Source organism: Panicum virgatum, chromosome 9N, assembly GCF_016808335.1.
Source record: "Panicum virgatum strain AP13 chromosome 9N, P.virgatum_v5, whole genome shotgun sequence".
NCBI lineage: Eukaryota > Viridiplantae > Streptophyta > Magnoliopsida > Poales > Poaceae > Panicum > Panicum virgatum.
In genome coordinates this window covers 8,474,885-8,487,398 of record NC_053153.1, presented here as the reverse complement: position 1 = coordinate 8,487,398, position 12,514 = coordinate 8,474,885, and the positions used below count along the sequence as shown (strand labels likewise).

Genomic DNA, 12,514 nt, shown 5'->3' with positions numbered 1-12,514 from the left:
CACCTAGTGCCACTCGATGCAATCTCTCAAAGCAATCGCACTAGAATCGCTCTCTCACTCGATCGGATGATTACTATCAAGTTAGAGTGAGTAGAGGGCTCTCAAGCACTCTCACATATGGACACTAAGTCCCCAAGGTGCTCAACCTCTCAAATGGCCGGCCACACCCTCTATTTATAGAGGGAGGCCCCAAACTAGCCGTTACACTCAAATCCCGTGAAAACAGAGTTTTCGCGGACTGTCCGCCTCACAAAAACCGGACTATCCGCCATTTAAAACTAACGGCTAGAACTGCAATGATTATGTGTCAGAGTCGACCGTTAGAGCCCCGGGCGGACTGTCCGCGCCCCTGGGGCGGACTGTCCGCGGTTCAAAACTTCGAACCAACCGATTTGCAAACGTCTCTGACTAAATCTTGAAGTTACCGGCGGACTGTCCGCTCCCCAGGGGCGGACTGTCCGCAGTTCAAAAGGTGAGCACACACAGAAACCGCAGTGTTTCTGTCCCAGAATTTTCAGTAGGATGCGGACCGTCCGCCCCCAAGGACCGGACGGTCCGCAGGTCATTTTGGGCACCCAAGACAGAACAACCAAGTTTCTGCGCCCGTTTCAGCTTTTAAAGGCGGACCGTCCGCCCCCATGGACCGGACGGTCCGCAGGTCATTTTGGACCACCCACAGAGCCAAAAACGGTTCTGTTTGAGCTCAACTGAGATAACGGCGGACCGTCCGCCACTCAAGGGCGGACCGTCCGCAGGTCTAGCGGACCGTCCGCAGGTCTATTTCCAGCAGAAATGTACCTCGGTAAAACGGCCATAACTCTTAGCTCCGATGTCCAAATTAGGTGATCTTGGACTCTATGGAAAGCTAATTCAGAGGGCTACACAACCCAACTGAATACTTGATCCAAAACACAATGGATCAAAGCAGTATTCCACTCCAAGAGCCACCTAATTTCCGGAGAACACCGAAAAACCTTTCTTACTTCCCAATGTTGATCAACAACAACTCCAACTCTTTCTCCTTTGCAAATGTGCCAACACAACCACGTGAACAACACCATGTGCATGTGTGTTAGCATTTCACAATCATTTTCAAAGGATTTTCACTTGATCTCACCACGCCACTCGATCCTAGCTACATTGCAATGTTAGATCGCTCAAGTGGCACTAGATGACCGATATGCAAACAAGTTTGCCCCTCTTGATAGAACGGCCATCTATCCTAAATCCGGTCATGCACTTCTCTACACAACCTTTGACCGGTGAAATGAAATGCCCTACAAGTCATACCTTTGCCTTGCGCATTCCATTTCATCTTTCCAAATATTGATGCCACACAAGCACCAAACTCCATCAAGCCTTTTGATCATCTTCATGAGTCAACACTTGGCTTGATCTTTCTTAAATGATATGATCCACTCCATATCATCACATGACCTCTTTGGTCCATCGATCTTGACCTTGCTCGCTCTTCACCGTTGCCTCGGTCCATCGGCGCCAAATCTTGCCCAAGCTTCACCGCCTCGCGGTCCCTCGCTTCAAAGCCTTGACTTGCCCTTCTCCATTGCAACCGGTCCATCAAGCCAAGCATTGTCTTGATCTTCTCCACTTTGGTCACATAACTCCATGTCATGTCTCATATGCAATGAGCTCCTCGATCACACTATATGAGCATAGCATCAATCCCTTAGCCATTTCTCCACCATGGCACATGTTGCTCATACTAGTGTCTTTGTGTGGACTAATTTCCTGTGTATCTCAACATAAACACTTATTAGTCCACCTAAGTTGTCACTCAATTACCAAAACCAAACAAGGGCCTTTCAAGGGGTTTGGGAAGGTGGAGGAGGTGACGAGGAAGGTTCCTGCGCGAGGAATCGAGGTCTGGTGGACGGAGGAGGGAGATCGAAGCAAGGGGCGACGATGGCGCGGGAGCTCGAGCTCCGCTCGGCTCTGGAAGGAAAGAGGAAGAAGAGAGGATTGACGAGTGGGTCCCACGCCCATCCAGATAAATATCTGGGCGACGCCTCGCGGACTGTCCGCCGTCACCTCGCGGACTGTCCGCGTGGTGGTTGTTACAATCCTACCCCCTAAAAGAAATCTCGCCCCGAGATTTAAGGAATAGCTAAAGGGAGAGTTATAAATTGGGGTGTACCTTGGTAGACTTGTAGTAATTCCGGACATTTAGTCCGAACAAATTCCTCCGTCTCCCAAGTAGCTTCCCGCTCAGAGTGATTGCTCCATTGCACTTTATAGAATTCACTGGTTTGATTCCGAGTGACCCTGGTTTTGTGATCAACAATTTTGATTGGGTATTCGGGATAGACAAGATCGGGTTCCACTTGTAGTTTCTCAATGTCAAGCACCTTCTCCGGAACACGGAGGCATTTCCTGAGCTGAGATACGTGGAATATATTATGAACCGCGGATAGGTGGGCAGGAAGCTCCAAACGGTATGCCACTGGCCCACATTGCTCAACAATAAGAAAAGGCCCAACATAGCGAGGTGCGAGCTTTCCCTTCACCCCGAACCGTTGAACCCCTTTCATTGGAGACACCCGCAGATAGACATGATCCCCTACTTGAAACAGGGTGAATTGACGCTTCTTGTCCTCGGCGTGGTGCACCGCATGAGTCAAAGACGCTGGATCCCTCAAATTTAAAGTCATACTACCATGAATAGAGGAGTTGATGTGCACAGATTGTGAGGTCGTGTCCAGGGTAACTCCCTGACCCTCCATCCAGTTCATACCCAATATAATATCTATCCTTTGGGTTGGTAACATTATCAGGGCCATAGGGAAAATTTTTCCTTGCAACTGTAGGGGTACTTGCTTAACAAACTGATTGGTGATTAACTTCCCCCCAGGCGAATGAATGTGGTATGGCTTGGGCATGCTTTCAGTTTTTAATCCCAGTCTAACAATACACCCCTTGCTAATAAAGGTATGAGACGCCCCTGAATCAAATAATACTGTAACGGGTTGTTCATTTACTGAGAACGTACCCGCCCTCACTGGAGCTCCCTCAGGAATACCCTCGAGGGTGGTGTAGTGCACTTGCCCCGGCTTGAAGTGGGCCACTTGCTGCTTCTGACCCTGCTGGCTCGACTGCTGGCCTTGCTTGGGTGGCATTGGACAATTCCGTGCAAAGTGACCCGGCTGAACGCAGTTGTAGCACGGAAACAGATTGGGGCGCACCCCCGGCTGCTGCACCCAGACCTTCTGCTCATTCTGCTGAGGAGCAGGAGGCCTGACCGTCCCCTGTGGCTGAGTGTACTGAGGGGGCCTGTATCCCCACTGCTGCTGTGGCTGGTGCTGAAAAGGAGCTCGCTGTGGGCCCGACTGCACCAAGCGAAACCTCTGAGGGGCACTGCTAGAGGACCCCGCTGCCGGCGCCTTTCTCTTCTTTTCTGCCTTGTGAGCTAGGTGGGCGTCCTCCTGTATGATAGCCCCGTTGACTAGCTCACTGAAACTGTCGCACCTGACCATCGCCAAGCGATCCTGGAGCTTGGTACTGAGCCCCTGCCTGAAACAGGCCTGCTTCTTCTCGTCAGTGTCCACATGGTACCCAGCATACTGTGAGAGAGTGTTGAATGCTTGGGAGTACTGTAGTACACTGTTATTGCCCTGCTTCAGGGCCAAGAACTCGGTGAGCTTCCTTCTAATCACCCCCGCTGGAATGTGATGTGCCCTGAAGGCTTCCCGGAACTGTGCCCAAGTGAAATGGGTGTCCGCAGGGAACATTGCCACATGATTGTCCCACCATGTGCGTGCTGGGCCCCTAAGCTGCTGAGCGGCAAATCCTGCCTTGTCCCCATCATTGTACTGGTGTAGGGTGAATTTGGACTCGATAGTCCGAAGCCAGCTGTCTGCCTCCAGCGGTTCATCCGCTTTATGGAAGAGCGGTGGTTGAGTAGCCAGAAACTCTGGATATCCAGGAGCAGGCGGCTGATGGTGAGGTCCAGGCTGCGGCACTCTGCCCTGCGCCACGAGCTCACGGAGGAGTGCCGTCTGCTCATCGCGCCCAGTGAGCATGGCCGCAATGGCCTGGGCCAACTCAGGAGGGTTCGGTGGTTCTCCCATTCTGCATTCAACCATGACGAGGTTAGTTCCCTCATCCAGATAAATCAAGACAAAACCGATAGCAAATTAATCCTTGCAAGTCATGGCACAATGCAGAAGGTAGGGCTTCAAAACAATTCTGAAGGATACTAGCAGGCGGGGCCAGGCGATCGATCGGCGCCACCAATTGGTCTGACCGAGCTGCCCTGGTCCAGCCGAAATTAGTACGGCGGACCGTCCGCAGTACATGGGCGGACCGTCCGCTTCCCAAAATCCTAGTCGACCGGACTGTCCGCGGAGAGTCTGCGGACCGTCCGCCGTGCGCACTGTCAACCAGATTCAGTTCCACCCGGCTCTGGTAAATTTTTCCCAAGGTCTGGCGGACCGTCCGCGGGTCCTAACCGGACTGTCCGCTGAACATGCCTCGCGACAGTGCCTCCGGTCCGACCGACGATACTCTCGCAACCTTTTACGCCCCCCTACCAACCCTCTCGATCCGTACGTCATCTACAAAGGTCCTTAGGATCGTAGACTCACACCCCCACCAACTCCCACGGAAAAACCCCAAAAACCCTCCAAAAATGAGATGCATGCTCGCCCTACGCACAAAACCCATTTTTATATTTTTAGAAAAACTCGAAATTTAGTCATGCCTGTACCACCCTCGGTGCGTTTCGGCTCTGATACCAGCTGTCACAGAACCGCCAAATTAAAACTCTAATTAAGCGTAATGGCCGTCATTTGAACACATCAGGCTCATTAGCTTAATGGCTTAATTTGGCGATCCTTTCGCAACCCACGTCCCGATCGAAACATCACCGATAGTCCCACGCGAAGGTGGGCGCAGATGGTACAAGCACGACACATAATTGAATATACAACAAATATACATAGAACTTGACCTTAAGTTTTACAAACCGAGTTTGAATAAATACATAATTCACAAACTTTTCAATACTGAAATCCTGGTTCGTCTAGAGGAACGGGGCCTACAGCTACCAAAAGTGAGCCCTAGAGAGATCCCTAACTAGACGTCCGGCTCCACGACCACCCATCCCTCTGCATCCCGGCGGATGAACTTGGCGCAGCAGGGACAGAAGTCTACATCTGCGTGCCCTGAAATAATGTTGGCAACAAACCCTGAGTATTCTAATACTCAGCAAGGCTTACCCGACCAGTGGGTATAACTTAGCCCACATAGCTAGACATGCAAGGCTTTTGGCTGGTGGTTATTTTACAGAAAAAGCAACTAAAGTAATTCCTTACTTTCATTATTTTAGCTTCAGATTCTATAAAAATTAACTCTCATCTCATATTCGCGAAGACCTACTATAGCAATCATGGTGATGCAAGCAAAATAATTTGGTGAGCTCAATATTTTATATAAACATTCCTAACTCATATTCTACATTTTTGCTACGGTGTGACAAAGAGACCAAGGCCCTCATAACCGCGAGACACGGCGAATCGATCCGATTTAACCTTGCAAGGTGGACCTAACCAACACGGCACGTATTTGCCCCGTCGGACTATACATACCAATCATTCCCCTCCCCGCCTCGAACTACAGGAACCAGCCCAACGACATATGGTCAGCCGAGCTCAACGTGAGACCACCAAAAGTAAACACATGCATCCCAATTCTCCGCGACTACTCGACTCGCCCCAGGAGTTGGGTGCGGGTTCCTGTACTTTCGAAGCAAGGCAGTACTCGGCTTACCGGTTTCGACTACCTCCTACTCCCGGCATGCGGTTAGTACAGTTCAATCCCCGATCAGCACTGCCACATCCACCGGTCCTTAATCGACACAGACGGGGCTAAGACACCCAGGAACCCTGTCCTGCTGCCATACCTATCCATCATCCCCGCCCGGTCTCACATTTCCATGTTCATTTCAAAACCAATCTCACATACTGAATCATATAAAGATAATAACGTATCTCGCGAGTAACCGGAAATTACTCGACTCCTAACATTCTACATCTCGCGAGTGCAGGAGACCACTCGTCTTCTACCGGTAACGCTAAGCTTAGCACAACTATCGTCCTATACATGCTAGTATAACTCCGGGAATCCTAAGAATCATGCAACTAGGGTTCCAAACAATTCCTGAACTTAATGCACAAGTAGTAGAAACATACATAGGTGTCTTAATTTAAAATACTAGGATGTGCACCGGGGCTTGCCTTGCGCCTGCTGCTCAACACTGGGGCCAGACGGGCCTTGGGCCGGGTGCTCACACCTCTCCTCTTGGGCTTGCGTCGTTTGCTCTTGTGGTGCCGCGATCGCCTCAAAGACGGCTCCCTCAGATGCGGATGCTACACGTATGCATATGTATTAAATGAGTGCAGCCCAAGAATTGTAACTAGTTTACTTTAACTAAAATACCCTGCGGACTGTCCGCGCCCGAGTGGCGGACTGTCCGCCGCACTATCCTACCAACCCAGCAGAGGCAACAACGTCTCTGGAACTTTTTCCCATTTTACCTGCGGACTGTCCGGCCACCCCTGGCGGACCGTCCGCAGTTCAAGTACTCAACCCACCAGAGACGAAAACGTCTCTGGACAATTTCCTAGACTCTACTGCGGACTGTCCGCGCCCTAGTAGCGGACCGTCCGCAGTTCACCCCTGCGAACCTCCAGAGACGACATCGTCTCTGGAACAAATTTGAGCCTCAATGGCGGACCGTCCGCTCCCCGATAGCGGACTGTCCGCAGTCAATCTTGCAAAAACAACCAGAGGCAACATCGTCTCTGGACAAAACTAACCTGACCTGCGGACCGTCCGCGCCCCCCAGGCGGACCGTCCGCGATAACTAATTCCTGACCCTCGCCCTAGGCGGCAGCAAGGGCGGCGGCGACGGCGGAGGCCGTGCTCCGGCGCCGGCGACACGCCATGGAAGGGGAAAAAGGCTGGGAAGCATAAGAAACTCACCACGACTCCATTCCCGCAGTCGGTTCGAGTGGAGGGCGACCGGAGAGGCGGATCGGCGGTGAAGCAAGCTTCAAGCACCCCCAATGGTGTCCGGCGGTGGTGGAAAGATTCCAGCCGGGGATAAGCCGGTTTAGGGGTTTGGGAAGGTGGAGGAGGTGACGAGGAAGGTTCCTGCGCGAGGAATCGAGGTCTGGTGGACGGAGGAGGGAGATCGAAGCAAGGGGCGACGATGGCGCGGGAGCTCGAGCTCCGCTCGGCTCTGGAAGGAAAGAGGAAGAAGAGAGGATTGACGAGTGGGTCCCACGCCCATCCAGATAAATATCTGGGCGACGCCTCGCGGACTGTCCGCCGTCACCTCGCGGACTGTCCGCGTGGTGGTTGTTACACTGGGGCCCGAGGAAGCGCTGCAGCCCGGGCAGCTGTACTTCGTGCTCCCCGCGGCGATGCGGCGGCGGCCGCTGCAGGCGGAGGAGATGGCCGCGCTCGCCATCCGCGCCAGCGCCGCGCTCGTGGGCGACCACGACGGCCCGCTCGTGTTCCCGGAGGACGCCGCCGCCGCCGGGGGAGGCGCCGGCGGCGCGCGGAGCGGCAAGGCGTGCCGGAGGTCCAGGAGGGGCAGCAGCCGCGGGCGGGACTTCGTGACGGACCTCGGCGCCATTGCCGAGTAACCGCCGGGGGCCGTCCAGCTACGAGAGAGAGCTAACGGCAGCCTTCGGCGGCAAGGAAAACTGAAAAAAAAAATCCAACTGTAGTTAGGACGTGTTAACTGATCAAGCGAAGGCTTTGACTAATGCTAGCTAGTGTAGGAACGGAACGGAACGGAACGGAAGGGAAGTGCAGCTCCGCTCGCATGTGGCTGGTGTGCCGGTGTACGTAGATACGCGGCAGGGTGTACATGTAGAATACGCGTAGTAGGTTCGTGCCCATGTGCGAGGACTCGCCGCGACCCAAGGGCCAGTGGACGACGCGACGCGCCCAGCAGGGCTCTTGGTTGTGTGTGGTGTCTGACGCGCAGGGCCCACATTGAGCTGAGCTGTAAGCGCTGCTGCGCTGGGATCGACATGCCGATGTGGTGATTCAACGACGGACGAGTCAACGACTCGAAATTGCCATTGTTGATGCAAGTATTTTCTCTTCCAGCGGAGCGGACTTTGTATATATTTGTATGTGGAAACTTAGAGCAAGCAGTAGACCTGTACGAGACGATTTGGGGTGGTCGGCTGGGCGAAGCAACGTGCCAGATCGGGTACCCATCACCGGAAACCCACCCAGTCGGGCGGCCCCCCGGCTGGCTGGCCCTCGGCTCGGCGTCGCGCGTCCACCGCTCGGCATGCAGCCCGCCCCGGCCCCGGCGGCCGCTGGGACGGGATGCTTTGGCGCTCGGACCCCGTCGCGCACACTTGCGCGAGGAGACGTGACGGCGATGGGCATGGCCCCCGCGCGCACCGTACGCGCCAACCGCCATGACAACAATTCACCTCGCCCGTGTGGATTATTAGCAACCGGCGGTGGTCAGGTCAGCTGATCGAGCACACTCGGATTAGCCGGCCGGGACACCTTGAACCGATTCGCGATTCCTCGCGCCGGCTAGTGCGTGCGCACCACATCGGCTACACGTACGTCCGGGTCGACGCCGTCCTCTCGTCGGCGGTCGGACGAACGGAACGCACAGGTCCGGTCCGGCACTGGGTTCCGTCGGAGGAATATATGCGTACGTCGCATTCCGTTTCCGCGGCCAGGAACACTGCCCGGCTTGCGTTTCCGTGGACTCCACGTTTCGAATGGGGAGCTCGCGCCGGATGTCCGGCGTACGGAGATCGGCAACGGAGCTGGACGTGACACGGCCAAAATTCGGAGAAATCTGGAAGGTAACCACCCGGAACAGGCAAAGTGCCACCGCCACTTGTGACAGGCACCGAATACCAGTACCAGCAGTGGCAGTGCCCCTTTCCGTCGCCGTCGTCCATCATGTTTCCCAGCCGTTAGTTACTCGTTGCCGGATTACCGCCAGTTCACAAACTCCGGTGAGGCGGTGACCAGACTACCCTACCTTGAGGACATCCATGTGCAACGTGCCACCGTCTGAGTATCACACCGTGCACGCACAGCACTCGCCGGTCTTTGCAGCCGCGCCGCATCGAGCCGGCCCCGAGGGAAGGCCTTGCGAGAACTGGGGATGCATTGCGCTTACCGTTTACAGCGTGCATGGGCATGGGCACGGCGAGATCGATCGGTCGACCGGGCTGGCCAGCCATGGCCGGCGATGAACTGGTGCGGCGTGCCCCGTATCGGAATCTCTGACGCTGACCAAACACAATCTCGCGCCCCTCGCTCGCGGCCGGGGGACCGTGCAGTTCGCTGCACGAGCTCGGCGTGCATGTGGACGTGGCGGCCAGCTAGCCAGCTGAGCTGAGAGCTCGCCCATGCCGTCGCAAGGTATTTACGGGGACTGGCCCCTATCATCAAGGGACAAAAAGGTCGTGGTCGAGCTCGACCTCGGCGCGCTGGCCGTAGCGCGTTGGTCCAAGTGACCTGGATTAGGGTTGCCTGATTGATGGACCTCGTCTCTAGCACTCTATCCTCTCTGCATACCACTGTACTTGCAGCTGCAGAGCAATTTGCATAGCCAGGCCAGAGGGTGCCCCTGCAATTTGCATAGCTAGGCCAACGAGGCAGGAAGGAGTTTTTTTTTTGAACTTAAAGGAAGGAGTGACGACACGGATGAGCCCCCCACCCCTCCCTCGACGTGGACACAGCTCGGCCTCGAGGTTCAAATACTCCTGCATGGGTAATATATCAACCACAAAATAAACTAAAAACAAGGGGAGCTCCTTGAGAAACATAGGGATGGTCTTGTATACATCTGCTAATGGGGTTGAACCCGCCCCAAATCCGCCACTACCCATATTTTAAGAGCTCTAACTACCACCCGCCCCGACCCACCCCGTCGGCCCAATGCTCCAACCCGCCCCAACCCGAAGTCACGACAAAAGATGATATGCGACTTACGCGCCGATCTACTACCATAGCGCCCCAACCCATCCCAACCCGTCTGTGTCGTCAACCCAACCCGCTCCAACCCGTTTTACAGTATCACCCGTTTCCATCCATCCAATAATACCCGTATTAAAATCCACCTAAAAAATCCGTTAAACCCCGCCCCATTAGCAGGAGTAGTCTCGTAGGGTTTGCGGCTGAAGGTCAGTAGGTGGCTCGCTGGTCCCTAGGCGGCGGCCGTTGGATGATCTCTGTCTGTCCTCGCGAGAACCGCGGCCGGCGCCATGAAACGAGGAGCCCCCCGACGCCGGGGCAAGCCAGCGCGCGCCAGCCCGACGCGCGCTGGGTCGCCCTACCGGTCCCCATGCCCGTGTTCCCTGTTGCAAACGCATTGCTGTCTGTAGTATACTCAACTTTGACAGCTTCGTCGTCAGATTCACCCTGCGCCATATGCGCATGCGCGTCCCGGAACCAGATGGCCTACATGCCGTGCAACCCAAACGTTGTCACGGCAAGTAGTAGACCGTAATGCGTGACGCGTTCGGCATCTTCTCTGCTAGTCCTCCCGTGCCGCGAAACACTTGAACGGTGGAACCGTACCGCTTGCTCTCAGAGGATGGAGACCTACGCAGATGGGCAGTTTTCTCCCCCATGCAGTACTGTGCTGTGCAGAACCGGGCATGTGAGAACCGCCCAATTTGATACTATTTTAAATGAACCGCCGGTCATTATCATCCAGATGAGAGTTAACACGTGCTTGCCGGAGAGCGTGCCACGTGTTATCCCACATCTAGAGACACGAATAACCGGCACGTCATTCATCCAAAATAATATCAAATACGATAGTCCCGGTATGTGCTCCAACATACGTCCAGAATCAGCATATGCACATACCGTTTACAATCGAATACATCGCCAATAATCCACAAAGAGCAGTTTAACAAAAAACAGAGTTCGAAACTTAATATTACAAATTCAATATAGGTGAATTTCGAGCTTCACTTACAAGCCTTGGGCTCACGATAGTCATATTAAACAGAAACGTAAAGTTTATTGCATTTACATACTCTCACGGAGCTCGATTACGATAAAGACTTACTAAGGTAATGATACCTTGCTCAAGGACAATATTACAGCCACCACGACCTACTCTTCCCCCGCGTTCGGATCAGCAGGGTAGAAGTGGCCGAAGACCACTTCTGGCTCACCTGCAACTAGGTTTAGAAAGCAACCTGAGTACAAAAGGTACTCGCAAGACTTACGCGATTACAAATACAAGGATCATGCAATGGCTCAAGTAAAAGCTTTAAGGTTAAGTAATTATTACATAAGCATTAGCTCTCTATACTATCACCTATCAGAATTAATTAATCTTGTCCAACCCCAAACACTTTTAGTTGATTAAGAGAGTAAAAAAATAATCTATAACTGATCATAACTACAACATGAATCATTTCCATCAAAATCGAAATTCTATGAGGAGTTCATGGGATTAAGAGCTTGCTAATAACCGAGAGCGCGGCAATTCGAATTGATTATAACCTTGCAAGGGTGTACTACTTTACCCACACGACGCGAGGACCATGCGACTCACCCAACCGATCACGCCGGGCAAGGGGGGTACTCACGTCAACCGTTCCCAACAAGGCTCGATCATTGAACCTCACACCTAGCTTACGAGTAGAGATTTAGTTCCACCAGGGACATCTCTAAACTTTCCTACACATAGGTCCACCTGGGGACACACTAAGCATCTCTGCATAGCCCGTAGCCACGTATCTAGGACTGCACATCAATGATCAAGTCAAAGAAGTTAATTGGCTTATCCATACCATTATATGGGATATGTGGTAGCACGAAAAGGTGCTCAAAACCGACGTCGTCCACTCGGTCCTTAATCGATCCAAGCGGACTATGCCCATGTGATTTCATTCTCTAGGCCCTAACATTCCGCTCGAACCTCGGTACTCCCACTTCATCACCACCCAAACCGAACCAGTGCGATCAAGGATTATCGGTAAGTGTGATCCTCCAAACCAATATTGTCTAGCGAGCAATAGAAGTATTCTAAGCAGGACTAAGCATCTAGTCAAGTTAAGTAAATAACTAATTAACATGTGGCAAAGACATGGTTAAACAATTCAAGGAAAGATAGTGCATCAAAGGAGGTACAAAAATGCAATACATACATACTATACATATATAGCCCACAATACCCAAGTGGAATAGCTAAACTAAAACAGATTAGATAGGTGCAAGGAATATGCTTAGCTGCTTGCCTGGGTTAACTTCGGGTTCGACCGACTCAGGGTTCAGGCTCCACGGACTCGGCGGGGTCCACGGGTTCGTTCTCCGACGGTTCGGTCACTAAAATACATGAATGCTATGCACGAATTAAGGAATGAACTTAACAACAATCATAAATCATGAAATAATTTGAGCATGCAGAGAACATTGAAAAGAACTCATGAAAATTGGTTTTGCAGCAAAAGCATTTTCCTATAAATAACCATAAATA

At 52.9% G+C, this 12,514-nt stretch overlaps 1 protein-coding gene across 1 annotated transcript; it reads left to right on the top strand.

Moving 5' to 3' along the window:
* The first annotated feature begins 7,392 nt into the window (after positions 1-7,392).
* Positions 7,393-8,126, top strand: LOC120692540. Its single transcript, XM_039975864.1, has one exon. It carries the CDS (start codon positions 7,443-7,445, stop codon positions 7,665-7,667), a length of 225 nt encoding a protein of 74 aa, XP_039831798.1. The 5' UTR covers positions 7,393-7,442; the 3' UTR covers positions 7,668-8,126.
* Positions 8,127-12,514: the final 4,388 nt, after the last annotated feature.

Coding starts and splice junctions, on each gene's coding strand:
- LOC120692540 (XM_039975864.1), top strand. CDS start 7,443: ATGCGGCGGCGGCCGCTGCAGGCGGAGGAGATGGCCGCGCTCGCCATC.